This window comes from Lissotriton vulgaris, chromosome 9 (genome assembly GCF_964263255.1).
Source record: "Lissotriton vulgaris chromosome 9, aLisVul1.2, whole genome shotgun sequence".
NCBI lineage: Eukaryota > Metazoa > Chordata > Amphibia > Caudata > Salamandridae > Lissotriton > Lissotriton vulgaris.
This window is the reverse complement of record NC_141697.1, coordinates 882,904,214-882,922,538: the sequence shown is the minus strand read 5'-3', so window position 1 is coordinate 882,922,538 and position 18,325 is coordinate 882,904,214. Positions and strand designations below refer to the sequence as shown.

General features: G+C 43.3%; 1 protein-coding gene across 1 annotated transcript in view; it reads left to right on the top strand.

The window, feature by feature from the left end:
• The window catches only part of EXOSC5 (exosome component 5), a 235,397-nt gene that overhangs the window by 28,544 nt on the left and 188,528 nt on the right, over positions 1-18,325 (top strand). Inside the window, exon 2 of the mRNA XM_086938631.1 lies at positions 1,662-1,775. Within this exon, the coding sequence (XP_086794757.1) occupies positions 1,662-1,775 (114 nt within the window). The remainder of the gene's footprint in view (positions 1-1,661; positions 1,776-18,325) is intronic.

Genomic DNA, 18,325 nt, shown 5'->3' with positions numbered 1-18,325 from the left:
CGTTTTCCAGTTTAAAGCGTATTTTAGTGGCGTTGCATTTTATTCTTCGTTATTTAAGCATGCATAAAGCTCTCTTCTCATTTGTAAATGTTGTGCGTGTTTATTAATTTTGTTTTCTTTACTATTTCTAACAATTAGTACCGTTAATGTGGGGTTGCGCCGAGCAAGTTTCGTTTTCTTGAATCCTTGCTCCATCACAATGCAATAGGTGTAGCATTTACGTGACTTTCGCGAACGCAACACCTATTGCATTACAGATTCTAGTTTGTAAAAACGCCCATGAATTGCTTCAACTTTTATATTGACCGCGCCCCTTTCTTTAGACGAGCCATGTCTAAAGAAAGGGGCGTGGCCGCCATTAAAGTAAAATCGCGGTATGGGCCACATTTCCCCCCCAAAAAGTATTTGTTTTTCAAGTTGACAGACAAATGCTTTTTCTTGTAAAAGCACCCCATGCCACGCTTTTACTTTAATGGCAGCCACTTCCCTTCCCTTTCCTTAGACTCGGCTTGTTTAAGGAAAGGGGCGCAGCCAACATTAAAGTTTAAGTGCGGCATCGGGCAATAAAAAAATAAATAAATAAAACATGCAGCCACTTTTGCTGTGACAAGTAAGGCACAAGCACGACTGCCACTATCAGAGTGGTTGCCGTGCTATGTAAAAAAATAATAAAGCTGTTGCAAGAGACTGTGTCCTGTCAGCAATAGCTGGCAAGCAAAAGCAATTAAACGAAAAAGTGCTCGGAGGCTTTAATTAAAGCCTGCTGAGCAGCAACACATGTAAAAGGGGGTGTCTTCATGGGAGGCTACAAATCAAGCCAAGGCGGTACTAAGGAGGGACTAACAAGTCTATTTACAAATCAGAAGCCAGCGTTTACAAAGGACAATGACACAAGCCAATGACAAATATGGGTGGAGAGTGGGTAGGGATTCAAGTGCATACTCCAATACAGCATGGCTCGTAGAGCATTTCATGCGCTGCCCAGGCTTGACCTAAAAACACAAGGTTCTACATAGAACAAACTTGGAAGCATGCAAAAGGATATAGAATTTCTTATATGAATCCAGTGTGCAGTTAGCCAGTGTAAAGTTCCTTGTGTACTTGCCCATTAAGCTTTGTAAATCATAGCATAAGTTTTTTAATATCGGTTTTGAATTACAGCATTTAAACCGTCTATACTAGAGTGTTCTAGGTCATAGCTAGTTAAATGTGTTCAATATCCTTTTTCAAATCCATACTCCTGGCTAGGCATTGACTTTTATTACTTGTGAGAGTACTGTTTTATGTTGTATCTAGCACCATTCTTCACATCACCTCCCAGGAGCTACGCCTTGACAGTGCAACAGCACTTACCACTGGTGAATCAAGGGCACTATGGATACTTGCAGTCGGAGTATTCAGAAATCAGGCTACAAATGAGAACACTGCCACTGATAACCACCCTAACTGAAAATTAGTTGTTATAAGTCATTTAATTTCCTTAATACTTGCAGACCAATTATTTACCTAGAATATGACAACAAATTATGAACTACAAATCGAAGACCGCCTCTTTGTTTTCCACCAAAAGGCTTGGGCTCCATAATAGAGCGAAAAGAGTTATTGCAGGGCAGTACTACATTTTTCCATGAAGGCTTCTATCTGTTTTTTCTTTCTTTCAGGGGACACTTCGGTCCTTGCTGGTGTATACGGCCCTGCAGAAGTGAAAGTCAGTAAGGAGATCTTCGACAAAGCAACATTGGAGGTGATTTTAAAGCCAAAGGTGGGATTACCAGGTAGGAAAAAATAATTGGGAATAACTGGAGTGAACTTCAAATTTCAATTTGTGCGCCGCAATGACACTGAATGTAGTTTGTGTTATTGTGTCCGACTCCTAAGTAGCATGGTTAGAGTACACAATTCACAGTGCACTTCCTGCCTATTGTTTTAGGATGTGTCAGTCACTGCATTGGTGATTTGTCTTTTTGCCTCTAATTAAGTGCAAGTTTTCCTGTAAAATCCCTTTTCTGTGGCGAAACTGGAAAAAAAAGGATAGTATCAGTAAACACGGCCTGAACTGGGCTCTGTTGCCTTTCGACTAGGTTCACACTAAATAATTACCACGTTAATACATCATTTCTATAATGTGCTCAAAGTAGCCATGCTTTTAAAAATAATAATAATAATGTTTCGTGCTGTTTGTAGTAGTAGAAGTTTGCAAGAGGGGTTCTTGTTTATAGGAGGTGAGCTCACTGGTGCCGAAATTTTAGGATTAGCAGTAGCCAGTTAAACTGATCGTAGAATATCATATTTTTAAAAAAGTAGTAGTATATACATATGTGCGCCAGAGAAATTACTCAGAAATGATTGCACTACTCAAAATGTTCAGAAACTGCAAACGTACCAGACACCGAAGCTGTCTGCCCTTCAACAAAAGAAAAGCAGTCATTTGGGCATTGAAGCCCAGTACGGTGCCAGCAGACCCTGCAAAAATGGTCTTTTAATGTCAAAAATCAATAGGAAGCTCATTTAAAGTAGAGAAGTGGGATGAGGTGCCAGACAGTTAATAGCGATTGCCCGCAGTGCAGAGAAAATGTTGAGCCATGCAGCTACTCCTTTGATTGTCTTTTTTTTTTGTAGGCGATTCAGTGAAGGACGTGAGGCCCAGTCTATAGGTCTATTGCAGAAAGTAAAGATGCCAAGTAAAAGATTGGGCTTTATTTTATTTTTCACCGACAGGAACATGCAACATTCTTTTTGAATCTTATCTCCTGTAATGGATCTGAGAATGGCATCTATTGTCCTCTTATGCGGTGTCTTGAAGGTAGTTGACAAACCTGCATGTATATATCTCTTTTTAAACTTGGAATTTCTTGCAGAAGCTAAATCATAAATAGTACAGAACAACCTATTTTATTCTGTAACCACTCTGTGCCCCCTTTGAAAGGAACTTGTGAGGCACATCACTAAAGCATAGTGGGACAAGACTTATTTGCATATGGGTCAGAAATCCTTATGGGAAGCCAAGGGGCACGCAGGGCCTACTGGGTTCAACGGTGGTGGTTGAGACCTTTTACTCCTAATTTCCCGGGGTCTGACCTTCTATGGGTCCTGAGCAACGGGGTCAAGCAGGGCCGGCTTTAGTGCTGGTGGCTCCCAGTGTGACAACCATTTTTGGTGCCCCCACTCCCCATGAGTGGGGGCACCTTGGATAAACCTGATGTCCTCCTAATTAGCGAAACCTGGTTAACTCAAGACTCCCTGCCCGATATCCTTGCAGCTTTGCCCTCCGACTATTACATTATGTCGGCCAACCGGCCCCCAGGGAAGCTGGGTGGCGGTGTCGCCGCTATAATCCACAAAGACCATAAATTTACCACCATGACATCCCTTGTCCTTCTGGAGGTCGAGAACATGGTGGTCAAACTTGATACGGATGCAGGGTCATTAGTATTAGTGCTTATTTATCGACCCCCTCAGGCAATGCCCACCTTTCCTATCTCCCTAAGTGAGCAAATGGCCACCTTAGTCGTAAATCATACCAAGGTTCTTCTCGTTGGAGGCTTGAACTATTGGTTCAATGATGCCTCGGGTGGGCCCCATGCTGTAGAACTCTCCAAGCTCTCTCCAACTTGAACCTATCCCAACATTTACACACCCCTACTCACGAAAAGGGATACATCCTGGATCAAATATGGTCCCACAATCTTTCACTATCAATGCCCACAATTACCCCGTGCATTTGGTCAGATCACCATTTAATACGGTTTACAACCACCATTAGTGGTCAGACCAAGTCCACCACCTTGGCGCGTGGTGTGACAAGAAAGTGGAAATCCTTAAATAAACTGGATTTCATCAACACCCTGGCTAGCTCGCTACCCACCTTCAGCCCTGACGTCAACTCTATGGAAGAGAACTTCTCTGAGTGGCTACAGTCGGCATGCAATGCACATGTTCCTCTTGCCAAATTTTCCCGCGCCCGCCACTCAGACGCCCACAAATGTTTTACCACCGATCTCAAAAAACAAAAACTCGAGCTGCGCCGAATAGAGAGGAAATGGAGACTCAGATACTCCATTGAAGACAAGGAGCAATATATGAAAGCTCGCAGAGAGTATTAAAAAGCCATTTTAGACACGAAAGCGGCCTACTTCTCTACGAGAAAACTAAACGCTCACAATAAATCTAAGGAAATCTTCAAGATGGTGAATGATCTGTGCAAAGACGAGAGAACATCACCTACTCAGGCACCTACCCAAGAGCTCTGCAACTCCCTGAATAATTTCTTTTTGGACAAAATTGCCACTATTAAAGACAGCATCCCTAGCACAGCTAGTTTGGAACCTATGGATGACATGTCCAGCAACCAATCCACATTAGACCTCTTTCCACCTATCTGCCCCAGAACACTATCAGAGCTAATGGCCTGTGTTAAATCTTGGTCACCCAATGACTGCTGTCCATCTTATGTCTTAAAAGACATTTTCTCCGTCATACCTCGCAGTATCCTCCCTTTCCTTAATGAGTCACTTACTCAGGGCAAGGTTCCTAGCGCCTTTAAAAACGCAACAGTTGTGCCCCTTATTAAAAAAACAGGGGCCGATCCTGCAAACCCCTCAAAGTACCGCCCTATATCTCTCCTACCCTTCCTGGCCAAAATACTGGAAGCCTATGTGGCCAGGTGTCTATCCAGCTTCATTGAACTATCAGATTATATAGAGCCTAACCAAGCCGGCTTTCGACCTGCGCACTGAACCGAGGCTGTGATTCTGGCAGTCCTGGACACTATCAGAGCAAATGCAGACAGGGGTACCCACCAGGCTCTGGTGCTCCTAGACTTGTCTGCTGCATTCAACACGGTCGACCACAACATCTTGCTGAACCGTGTCAAACAAGCAGGCTTGCGAGGATCTGCACTTAGCTGGGTTAAATCGTTTCTTGCCGACCGCACTCAAGCAGTAAGGCTCGGAACTTTCATCGCCCCCAAGCTCACCTCCACATGTGGGGTCACACAAGGCTCCTCTCTTTCCCCGATACTGTTCAACCTTTTCCCTCAGGCCCCTGATCCACTCTTTAAAAAACAGAAAGGTCACCATTTTTAACTATTTATTTATTTATTTATTTATTTATTTATTTATTTATGCTATTTATTTAGCGCACAAATACCCTGAGGTGTCTCGGCGCTGTACAGATCATGTGCAAGAGGAGATCAAGATCTTATTGAATAAAAAGCCATGTTTTTATTTGTCTCCGGAAACTCATCAAGGAAGGACAAGATTTTATTTGGAGGGAAGAGTATTCCATAGCCTGGGGGCCGCAACCATAAAGCGTCTGTCCCCCCAATTCACTTTTTTTGTGCGCGGAATTTGTAGCAAATTGGCTGTAGCGGAGCGCAGTGCTCTTTTGGGCGTATTAACTGATGAGGCTTTTTTTTTTAAATTCTGGCCCTATGCTGTTCCTGGCCTTGTAGGTGATACATAACGCCTTGAATTTAATGCGACTCCTAATTGGGAGCCAGTGCAATTGTCGGATCATGGGGGAAATGGAGGAAAATTTTGGAGTATTTGTCAGGATTCTGCCGGCGGCGTTTTGGACAAGTTGTAGCTTGTTCAGTACTTGTTCTTGGGCATTTAGGAGTAATCCATTACAATAGTCAACCTTAGAAAGAACCAAGGTTGACATCAGGGTTTTGCCTGCACTGGCTGGCAAAAACGGTAGTAATTTCTTAATCATATTTAAAGTATAAAAAGATGCTGAGACTACCGCATTGGCATGACTTTTACAAATGACAACTTGTTGTCAAATAGAACTCCTAAATTCCTGACTTTATTGACCGGAGTTGGAGGAAGGCCTAAGTCAGAAGGTCACCATATTGGAGACCAAGACGGGGTCAGACTACCAAATATCATGATCTCCGTCTTGTCTGAGTTTAATTTTAAACAATTATGGTCCATCCAGGAGCTGATTGCCATCATACCGTCCTGAAAGTTGGCCGCAACTGTTCCTCCGTTATTATGAACAGCCAGTACCAGCTGGGTGTCATCAGCATAAGATGTTAACCCAATACCGTATGATTTAATGACCCTCGCCAAGTCCGACACATAGATGTTAAATAGCATCGGACTTGGCGAGGATCCCTGAGGAACACCACAGGGTAAAGTGAAAACAGGGGAGAAGTCGTCACCCAGTTTAACTGACTGCTCACGGCCAGAAAGAAAAGACGACAGCAGTGATTTGGCTTTGTTCTGAATGCCAATCTTTCCGACACGGTCGATCAGAATGTTGTGATCGACCGTGTCGAAAGCCGCAGACAAGTCCAGTAATATTAGGACTGCTGCACCTCCTTGATCCATGATCACTCTGATCTCCTCTGCCGCCTTTATTAGGGCACTTTCAGTTCCGTGACCCTTCCTGAATCCGAATTGGGTCTCATCAAGAAGTTTATTCTGGTCGATATAATTGGCCAGCTGATGGTTCATGATTTTTTCAAATATTTTTGACGGAAAAGGAAGGGAGGCGATAGGTCGGTAGCTTTTGGATTCTGCAGGGTCCAAGCTTGTTTTTTTTTAATAAAGGTTTAATAATTACTTTCTTCCAAACCGAGGGGTAGGAACCTGAACAAAACATAGCATTACAAATGTTTGTTAGGATGGGAGCTATTAAATCAGTCACTGGTTTTATTACCATAGGAGGACATGGATCCAGACTTGATAGTGGCCATAATTTCCTTTATCTGAGAGGGAGTGGTTTGAGTAAATTCAGACAAAACTGTGGATTTGGGGGCGTGATTTGTGTTGGAGCTAGGGGGTTCTGAGGTTAGTTTTGAGGAAAAATTTGCATAGATGTCGTTGACCTTAAGTTAAAAAAAGTCTGCCAGTTCATTGCAGAGATTTTGAGTTCGTTCAATGGTGGTGCACATGGGTGGAGTGGACAGATTCAAAACCACTTGATAGAGTTGTTTAGTTGGTTTTTTGCTAACTCTATTTGCTCCGTGTAATATTTTTGTTTTTCTATGATTAGCAGCTTTCTATAGGAGGCTAGGGTTTTTTTGTATGCATCTCTATCATTATTATGATAGTGTTTTCGCCAACGTCTTTCTAGATTTCGACAACGTTGCCTTTCCAATCTGAGAGTTTCGGAGAACCAAGGGGCTGAGGGTGTGTTGCGGTTTGGGCGTATAGATTTTACAGGGGCCAATATTTTAAGGGCATTATTGAGCCAGGCCATATAATTTTCTGAGGCGATATGTGCATCCTTTGTTTCCTCTGGTTGGGTAACGAACAGAGTGGACTGTAAAGTTGAATCGTCCAAATTCTTCCAGTCTCTAAATTGTGTGCAGCGGTTTAACAGGGTTGTATTTTTAACATTTCTGGTTGTGATGGTAAACAGTAATGCAGCATGGTCTGTCCATGTTGGTGGTTGTAAAGAAAGTGAGATGATATAAGGATTGTTGGAGAAAATACCGTCCAATGTATGCCCAGCCTGATGGGTAGGAGCGGTATTCAGTAATTTGAGACCTACAGAGGAAAGGTCAGACAGTAAAGTTGACGAATCTCTATCATTAAGATTTTCTCGATGAAAGTTAAAATCACCTAGTATGGTATAGTCCGGTTTAGCTGCTATAAGCTCTAGTAATGTGTTGAGGGATGCTAGAAAGGGGGTTCGAGGGGAGGGTGGGCGGTAAATAAGAGTGCCATTAAAGGATTGCATGGGGGAAAGTTTAATGCAGAAGGTGAGTGCTTCCGCTAACTCAAGGTTAGTTGGTTGTATCCTTGTTACCAAATTATCTCTATATATAATGGCAATACCGCCTCCTCTTTTCCCTGGTGGTCTGTCCTGCCTAACCACAAAATATCCATCAGGAACGGCAATACGAAAATCAGGACCGGATGATTGATCCGCCCATGTTTCTGTAACAAAGAGGAGATCTAGGTTCTGAGTTTGTATAAAATCAAGGATATCTTCTTTATGTTTTATGAGGGACCGAGCATTAATAAGCGCACACTGTATAGATTTGGCCTTAGTGTTTGGTTGTGGCAAATGTTGTGTTTGTAGAGGATCTGGGAGTATAAGTTTATACATGCAATTTGAGCATTGTATGATTTGTAAGTCAATCAGAGAGTCGGCCTTAAAGTGAGGACAGCACGGACTTCTCATTATGTTTCTTATGTTCCTCAAATAGTTGCTGGAGTATAAAATAGCCTTACCTCAACCTCAACTACGCTGATGATCTTCAGTTTATATTCCCATTGGATTCCCCTGACTATGCTGCTGAGTTTCAGTCCACCATGCTTCACATCCAGCGATGGGTGGATTTGAACCACCTGAAACTCAACCCAGGCAACACTGAATTAGTGCTACCTGGGAAGAGCGAGATCTGTTGGGACCCGCACTATTGGCCGATAGAACTGGAGCCTCCTCCCACTCCCTCTTCCTCTGTGAAAAGTCTAGGGGTCACCATCAATGCAGAACTCTCACTCGGAGGACACGTGGGAGCGGTGATCTCCTCAAGTTTCCATCAACTGCGTAAAATCTAAAAAATCTCCCATCTGCTGACTCATTCAGCTCTCATACAGGTGGTGATAGCTTTGGTACTCTTGCGGCTTGACTTCTCAAAACTCAATCTACCTCGGTCTACCAGCTTTTTTACTAAGAAGCCTGCAAATCGTTCAGAATCAGGCAGCTAGACTTATCCATAAACAACCTAAATGGCTGTCAGCCAGACCCTTGCTGTCGAAACTCCATTGGCTACCGATAGCCCAGTAGGCTGCCTTCAAGACTGGCTGCTTAGCCTTCAAGGCCCTACACGGTAAGAGCCCCAGATTTATCAACAGTATGATCTCAAAGCACTCACCCCACAAAGTCTCCGATCGGCCCACCTTCACTTGCTTATCCGTCCCCTCTTTTAAACGGCAAGGAGGGTACCGTTTCTCCTATCTTGCCCGCAAATTCTGGAACTCCCTTCCCTAGCACTTAGGAGTTGTGGCAGGCTTCAGGAAAGCTTTAAAAACCTGCCTGTTTGAGCAAGCCTATGCATAGTCACCCTGCTGCGACATTCTTTATGATTAGCGCCATGAAACCTACTGGTGACCGTGCGCTTTAGAACTTGCTATCAACATAACATAACATAACATGACCGCCTCCTCGGATTCTCTCACTACCACCAGTCATAAGTGCCCTTTATCTGTCCAATCATAAGTTATTGCTAAACACAGTGCCCACCCTAAGGTCGGTGATCCTTCAACAGGTCAGCGCCCAGTGTGGCCGCACCAGTCGCACTGCTCTAAAGCCGGCCCTGGGGCCAAGTAGCCCTCTGCACATTACCCTCAGTGATAGCTGTGGACGAGCAGCCCAAAGGCTCCCTCAGGGGTGGTGAAGTGTAGATACAGGTTTGTGAACACAACTCGTATAACTCAAAGTGCGCTCCACAATTTCCAGTCAAATACTTATTTTTGTATGAAAAATAAGTATTTTATTGGCAACTATGAATTCAAAGAAAGAACTACATTCATAAGCAACAACACAATCCCTTTGATGTTGGAGCTCTCATGTTTCTCTGGCAAATTCCTGTCCAACCCTCATCCTTGCTCTGTGGTTTATTCTCCATTCAATGGTGGTCGCATCCAGGGAATACTCAGGAGTAGGCCTTACTCAAGAGTTCCTCTTTGCCTTTTATGATTTAGTTAGGTGTCTGTTACCACAACACCTTCAGCAGCAAGTTACCCGGGATCCCAACAGGGCTGATTTAAGTCGTACCCGCTCCTTCAGAAAGAAGACATTTGGCATCTCAGTGGGTGCCCCGACTGCAGGCACCTAAAAGTTCTGTGTTTGTTCAGAGATGTCAGGCTGCTCATGGAACACCCAGCAGGTTCTCTCCCGAGCGGCACTGCCGGCTTTCCCCAGTGATTGGAGAGGCTCTCAGCATTTGTAGATGCAATAAGTCTGTCTTCTCCAAATGGAGGAGGGAAGATTATCTCCGGCTTCCAACTGAAGCCTGGCGATGGTGCGATGCTCTCCTCTGCATCCTCGCAAAGTCCACAGTGTTGATCAGGGGCAGATCTTGATGTGTGGGCTTGAATCACTAGAGGCAGCTTCTATTCTTCACAGGCAATGGCCCAAAAGCTTTGCAAACAGACAGCCTCTCCTGGCTTACAGGGTTGCATCGCTACGTCTTGACACAGCACAGACTCCTCTGGTGTAATCACCCACACCATGGCAGCCCCTCCTGGTACACCGAGTTGCCACTATGATACACATGAGTCTTTGTGCACTTGTTGGTATAATCACTTCAACAGTGGGCCCCTCTAGTATACAGGGTCACAGCAACAGGACGGTGCGGGCTCGGCGCTTCCCGCAATTGTTCTTGATGCACAGCTGTGCCCACTGCAGCCCTCTTTTTTCATATGGGCGTTGCAGACTCACTGCTGCACACGGGCAATGACTCAATTGGTTCCCATCTGTATCCTTGCACCTCGCACAGGGAGTTATCTCAGTAGGGCTCCCCAGTGGACCTTGCTCCCTCCACGTCTCTCTTCTTCCTCAGAAGGTAAACCGGTCATGCAAGCAGGCAATTGCTAGTGCTCCTGGGCAGGTGGTTTGGGTGATGTCCCTGTGCCCAGCAGGGAAGACTAGTTAGCCTTGTCCCCCAGTTGTGTTCACAGGCAGAAGTCTTGCAGAGCTTCCCCTTCTAACACAACCCGTCTAGCTGCTTGATAGATGAGAAATGTGGGGGTTTCAACCTCCACTTCTTAGTGTCCATTTCCTGACAACAAATGGGTCTGAGTCTTTGAAGTTTTTTATGTTGGAGTTCTGCTTTCTCGCTCTTCTTCCCTCTTGAAATGCTGGCTGTCACAGCAGCAGAGACACCAACGCTGATTGTCCTACAGGACAGGCCATGAGAGTGACTGGAGTTCACACCTGAATGTCAACCACACTGATATATGCAACTGAAGGATAATCCTGGACTCTCAGACCAACTCTTTATGATTCCCTTAACATCCCCACCTCCTTCCTGAGATGTGTCCAGGCCACTTCCTTGTGATCCATCACTGAATCAAAAAACACTTTTTTTAAGTGCCCTTCCTCCAGTTTGTCCCACCCAGCTCACAGGAATTCAGTAATACACAAATTTATCTGGGGAGTTTCCGCTACGCCTTATGTCTTCATCATGCGGCTTGAGCTTCCCAAAATGGAACCTTCAATGGATCCTACGTGTAATGTACTATTGAAGGCCCACTTGCACTCAATGTACATACACAGCACATACACACTGTCCAGTACTGTCACCTCCATGTATTGTACCACCTTAGGTGCAAACACATCCAGTACACACAATCACTCTATGCGCACTGGATAGCACTGTACTCTTTCTGTATTGTGCCATGGTGTGCTATTTGAAAAGACACACTGCTAGTGCACGCACTCACCATGCGCACGTTGCACAACACTTCACCCTTTGTGTATTGTACTTCGATCAAGCACACGTACACCCAGCACATGCTTTCATTCTGCACACATTATACAGCACTACATCTCTGTTGTAATGTATTCCTCGCAGGAATATAAACACTCGGTACTTACAGTGACCATGCTTGTACTGCGCAGCACTGCTCTAACCCTGTACTGTGTCCTTCCCAGGCATACATACAACTAGCGCAGAGTCACTACTCCTGCACTGCGCAGCACTCTATGCCTACCTTATGTAGGCCAAGGATGCGTTAAGCAAACTGAAGCGAACCTATTAATGGTGAGTTAGCCTGTAGGCCTCACTCCAGTGACACAGGGTAAAAAGGACCTGTTCACTCCTACTGATAACTAAACGGTATACTGCCGCCACTGCTCTCATGCTGGTTAATCTTTGGTGAAGGCGGTAGCCTTACATCACTATGAGGGTAGTGCTTTGGGCATTCTTCCCGGGCTGTCAAGACTGCAATCTGTGAGAAGGGTCCATGTCACGGCACACACACATGATTGGTGTTTGCCTATGACAACAACAATTAGCATTAGGGATGCAGATAATGGTACAGTTGGGCTCTCCGGGCCAGGATACATGCCTATTACTACGGAGAGGAGACTACTTTTCCTTCTCAACAATATGGCTGGCTCCAAACTGAGATGGCATGGTGGGGAAAAGAAAGAAGGGTTGGAATGATACCCCAAGCAATTGCCAGTGGTTAGACTTACTTCAATCATTTGTTCCTTCTATCATGTGTGCTTGATGTGATGTCCAAACGTGGGTCACGTGCTCACTGGGCCACTGGAATCAACCTACACCTAACAGAATAGTCTTTAATCAGGGCGAATGCGGTTTTGGGTTGCATGTGTTCCTGCTCAGGGAGGACCCTGCTGGACTGTGCCTATTGGAACAGGACCAAGACTGATTTGCATATGGCTTGGTCCAAACTGAGGTGGCATGGTGGGCAAAAGAACAATGGATTTGAATGCTACGCCAAGCAATTGTCAATTGTTAAACTGATTAAGAATTTCTCTCATCACCTTTTCTGTGTTTGAAAGATACAAATTCTACATAAGAAACGAGTGGGTGGAACGAAAAGACCTATATCTCACACAAGCACAGACATTGCTACTTGTTGATGTTTGAGACTTATTATTCAGGGATGTCATTTTATTTGGCAGACATTCTTTCCCATGTCTGCCACGAGAAGCAGACGTGATGCTAGAAAATTGTTAACGGATTACTTCACTATCAGAGCAGTGTTAAGAGTCTCAAGAGTTTGGAGGGTCTCCGCTAATTCAAGGTTCCTGTCCAAGGGCTAGAACTGAGAGGTGCCCTGACGAGGGTGCAAGGCCGACTTTCACTGAAACTACGCAGCATTTGTGCAGTATATGTACTTTGTGGAATGCTTCAAGAGACTAAAAGAGAAATAGGACACATTTTAGTAGAAGAGTATGGGATGCCATTAACCTAATCACTTTACAAGCCACTGCAGTCCTGCTTAAATCCACCGCAGAAGACTCAGGAAATACAGAGCCTGGCCCTAAAACCTGCAGCACCATTTTATTTTCTTATTTGGTGGAGAAAGGAATCATGATGGTGTACCAGAGAGCAGTCTGATTTCACTGGATTGTGGCGCAGACTGCTATGTTTTAACCGCAAGGTTAGTCCATGGGTAAATAAATCACCCTGAGACAAGGGAGTAATGTACGCTAATGATACTAAACCCATAGAATTGGAAGTCGTATCAGAATAAGGGCCAGATGTAGGTAAAATTTAATTTGCAACTCCTTAATAGCGAATTTTACCGATTCGCTATTAAAGACTCGCAAAATTGAATGTAGGTAGGAATTGCTAAAATATTAGCGAATGCTTAATATTCTTTAATAGGGAATCACAAATTGAGATTTGCTAATAAGGAATACCTACCATTCATTCCTATTGGCTAGGAGGCCCATAGGAATGAATGGGAAGATAGTCGCTATTTGCAATTCGATATTAGAGAATCGCAAATAGCGGGCGCTTTTTCAAGGGTGCCAGGGTGTCAAACGGACACCCTGTTGCACCCCTGAAATGTGCATGTATGCACATGTGGCGCACATACATGCCCTAAGGGCATGAATGTGTGCCACACGGCACTTTAAAAAAAGCAAAAAAGTACTTTTTAAAGGAAATCTCTAATTAACACCAACTTGTAGTTGGTGGTAATTAGCGATTCCTTAAGGCGAAAGTGCACTTTCTTTTGTGCTACTTACATTGCATTTAAGGAATCGCAATTTGCGATTCCTTAAATGCAAGTGCAAAATAAGGAATCTCAATTTTGCGATTCCTTATTTTGCTATTAGGTTTAAACTCCCCTACATTGGTCGCTTCCAAATAGCGATCTCTGCGAATTTCAGCGTTAGCACTCGCTATTTGGCCACCTACATCTGGCCCCAAGTTTGTAGTTTTTGATAATGACTATATTCTGAATGAGGAGCAGGACTGCACAGATCCTTCTCAGTGGACTTTGGGAGTCCTAGAAGAATATATAGACTTAGATTTATTTCAAGAAGAGGGATACTTGATAGGGAAGCAGAGACTTGATGTAGATGCCCTGATTCATTTGGGATTGTAGGAATGTACCAGCATAGAAATGCAAATTATAATCACTCAATAACGTAGAAGCAAAGCCTAGATAAGTAGTATGATGGGTAAGGAAATGGCACAATTAAATTTAAGACTATGAATAAATCCCAAAAGCATACAATGGTATCAGACACTGAAAGAAGACCTTGTTCTCTGACATTGGTCGAAATCCTGCCTGATCTGGTTTGAACATGAAATATTTACCAGCTCAAATTAAATCAAGAACATGCTAACTTGTGTGGCATTAAAATCGTTCCTGATGACTCCCTTATAAGAGTGTAAGTAGACAGAGAAGTAGGCCTACCACTTTTAAGATTCAACTGCTGGTTGTAAAACGAATTTAGACTAGACACATTAGGCTGACCTAAAGATATTTCAGCTGAGGAAAAATTGCTTTATATTTGTGATCATCTGTCAGCCAAGGGATGCGCCATGAATAGTAGTAAAGTGCAAGGCATAAATCAAATTCCCAAACCCTCGGAAGCCCAGAATTTTCCAGCAATAACAAACTACTGCAATAGCTTTGGTAAGACTTTTTAGTAAAGGAGGAAACGTTTTACAAGGTTTTTATCATGTTTGAAATAGAAGGTGCTGCTTGGAATAATGTAACATTCTACTAAGTAGAACTTGAGATGATTAATAATAAGATGCCTGGTACCCCTATTTTGTAATATTACTACTGAACAAAATCAGTGGAGCTTCTATGTGATACTTAAGAGACATATCTAGGACGAGATCTGATGCAAAAAAACAACCACTAGCTTAGGCAAGCTGGACTGTGCCGTAGAGACATGAATATGGACTTTGTTCTCTTAGGAATGGATAGTTTGCATCAGTTCATCAAGAGTGTTTTTGGGCAGACACTGATGTTGCTTTTGGACCAGACATCCATTGCCTCATTTAAAACTTGATTAAAGAACCAAAATGTCTGCAGTGCTTGATCAGTACAGCCCAGCACCACCCGTGGAATGTTCACCTTTGAGACGGAGATTAGGTAATGCTCTGTCTTGCTAGGCCACATCCTTCACTGCCCATTGACGCTCTGACCTCTCTTCCAAGCAGCGGCCCCTGCTTCTGCTAGCCACCTTCTGTGTGCAGGTGCTAGATGGGAGAGGTAATCCACACAGAAAAGGGACTACTGTATGGAATTTTACCTGGAAAACGCTGGTCTGTTTGGTTATTCCCCATTCTGTGTGGTGTAACTTGGGGCATGCGATTTAGGTGCAGAGAAACTGTCCGGAATCATGAATTACAGGCATGTGACACCTCTGTACCTATACCCACCTAATTCATAATCTGGCCCTATGTGATGTACCTGCACTTTTTCAGAAGTGTTAAGTTGTCCTGTGTAGGTGGCGGGGAGCGTCCTGTGTAGGTGGCGGGGAGCATCCTGTACTATCTGGACTTCTCCCACTGTGACAGACACTCTAAGTAGATTCAACCTAACTCAAGTCACCCTGTAAGGCATGGTTAGCCAAGAGGTTGTGTTAAAAGAAAATTAAGAATCTCTTCTCTAACTAGAGGACTGTATCTATATAGCAACCCACAGAACAAGCCAAAGTATTGCTGATGCTTAAATAGATTACACTCCGGAGAAGTAGCAGGTTCCAACGTAAGCACCACAATGTTTCCACAAATGTTACGTACTGCTAGTGGAGAAGGCGAGCGAATTGTCCTTCTGTGAGAACTAAGGACCATCATAATTATGGCCTGGATTCATTACTCGCTTTTGAGCGTTGAAAGCTGCCCATAATAAGCCAGAGAGAGCATCTACTGGTCAAGACTGATTTCCAAGTTGAATAGAGTACCTGGAAAAACCTGAGGTAAGCTAGAGACACTATACCCCCTGAAATCCCCAATAGACCATGAGAAAAGCTGGAGAGATATCTTATTAACACCCCGTTTCCTGGAACACCTAACTCCAGCGACCACAATTTCTGTGCGACAAAAACAAGTACATTGCTGTTGCATTTAGTGGAGCCTGGCGGATTTTCCACTCATCCTATGCTTCTCATATTCAATTGGTTCTCTGATGGATCTTACTCTGTGCTGAAAGGGGTTGGATATTCAAGGGATGGACAGTTACCCAATGAGGACCAGGAATCGGATAATTTTATCTAAAGCTAATTTCCATAAACTCATAGATTACAATTTCCCAATACATAAATAACCCAATTAATGTTCACTCTCAAGGAATGATGCGACAGAACAAAAGAATCAGGTTAAAATTAAAGTTTTAGTTATTCAATCTAATAGTTAACATTTACATTTGATAAAAATGGGATACAACTCTGATTAGATTAGTAAAGGATTTAATGAAATATACTAAGCCTCTGAGATTCAGGGAGAATACAATGGGGAATCTTACTCAGCCGGGGCAGATTCTGATCACATACAGCATATGTATTGATAGGTAGCCAGAAAGAGCCTATGTAAAGACTCTCCGGAGAGTACAGTAAGCTTCCAAGTAGCCTCTCCAGTTCGTCAAGACAGTGATCTGTCTCAGTTCGCAGCTTTAACAGCAAGAGTCATAGTGGCATGACCAGAACCCTTCATCCTCCAGTTTAGATCTGCAATCAAGAATCCGTCAGCAGTAACGAATCGGAGTTCTCAAAGTCTCAGGAACCAGTAGCACAAAAAGCCCAAAGTAGTAAGCCAGCAGCAGTGAAAGAAGCGCCCTCTTTTTGCCCCTCTAAAGATGAGTAATTCTACTCTAAAAAGTTCCTGGATGACATCCATTGACATCACTTTAAATCTGTCAGGCCATTCAGTTAATTTGTTAAATCGCAATAGGGTGACTGTGATGTGGCAAAAAGAACGTACAAATCTGTAAAAAATAGGTTGGTTCCTTAGGTTGTGTAAACATAGAGCACATTTGAACAATAGGCCATTAAAAAGAAAGCATGTGGGTTTAAAAGGTCTCTTTCCCAAGCAGCTGTTCAGAATGTAGCAAAAAATGTTGCAAGTGCAGTATTCAGTCTGGGAGATGTCAAAGGAAACAGTTATCATTTCAATACAAGTTGTAATACTGAAAAAAATGATAATTCGCTTGGAAAATGTTCAGTCTGTGACTTATCTGGAACGGAACATAATGCCTACATGAAATTCAGGCTATTATACGTCAAGATCATGTTAATTTATGAATTTTACATTAATAGGGCGCTAGTATGTGAATTCAAAATGTGACAAATACATTAGTAAACATTTCATTCTGATTATAATTAATACGTGTCAGTATAACGTACTCATACTTTTTTTGCTTTTGGCATTAATCATACAAGATACATGTATTTAAATCTTTTTGTGTCATTTGACTAATACATGTGTGAAATGTATACTAAAGTAGTTTCATGAGAACACATCTAAAAATAGTTGTATAGCACCTACTTTTCACATTATTACATGAAATATTTTAATTTTCACATGAAAAATAAACTAAATCATTATGGATTTCTTTTAATCTTCATTTTATATGCATTAAATAACTAACAAATCAGTTAGCAATAAAGTCCAAAATGTAAGATTTTTCTCCTACTTTATTCTAACATATAAATGAGTGAAAATAGTATTTCATGGTTAATAGTCACATCTATGTTTAATTGAATGATTAACATATCTCAAATCTATTTTTTTCTCCTGCATGCTTTTACGATGCAGTAACTAAAATTCATGTTTGTGCCCATTTTTGAAGTAGTTCAAGTTCAAGTTCAGGGATTTATATAGCGCACTACTCACCCAGAGGGTCACAAGGCGCTTGGGGAGGGGGGGGGTTCATTTTTTGTCGAATAGCCAGGTTTTAAGTTCTTTTCTGAAGGAGATGTGGTTCTGTGTAAGGCGGAGGTGAGTGAGGAGTGAGTTCCAGGTCTTGGCCGCTAAGTAGGAGAAGGATCTACCTCCCATGGTGGATCTTCGGATACGCGGGACTGCGGCGAGGGCTTGGTTGGAGGATCTTAGTTGGCGGGTGGGTGTGTAGAAGGACAGTCGGGTGTTGAGGCATTCGGGTCCTAGTTTGTAAAGGGCCTTGTGTGCGTGGGTGAGGAGACGGAACGTTATTCTCTTGTTGACTGGAAGCCAGTGGAGGTCTTTCAGGTGTCCGGTAATGTGATCTTGGCGAGGGATGTCCAAAATGAGTCTCGCTGATGCGTTTTGGATGCGTTGGAGTTTTTTCCGTAATTTGGCTGTGATTCCGGCGTATAGTGTGTTACCATAGTCCAGTCGACTCGTGACCAGTGCGTGGGTGACAGTCTTTCTTGTCTCGGA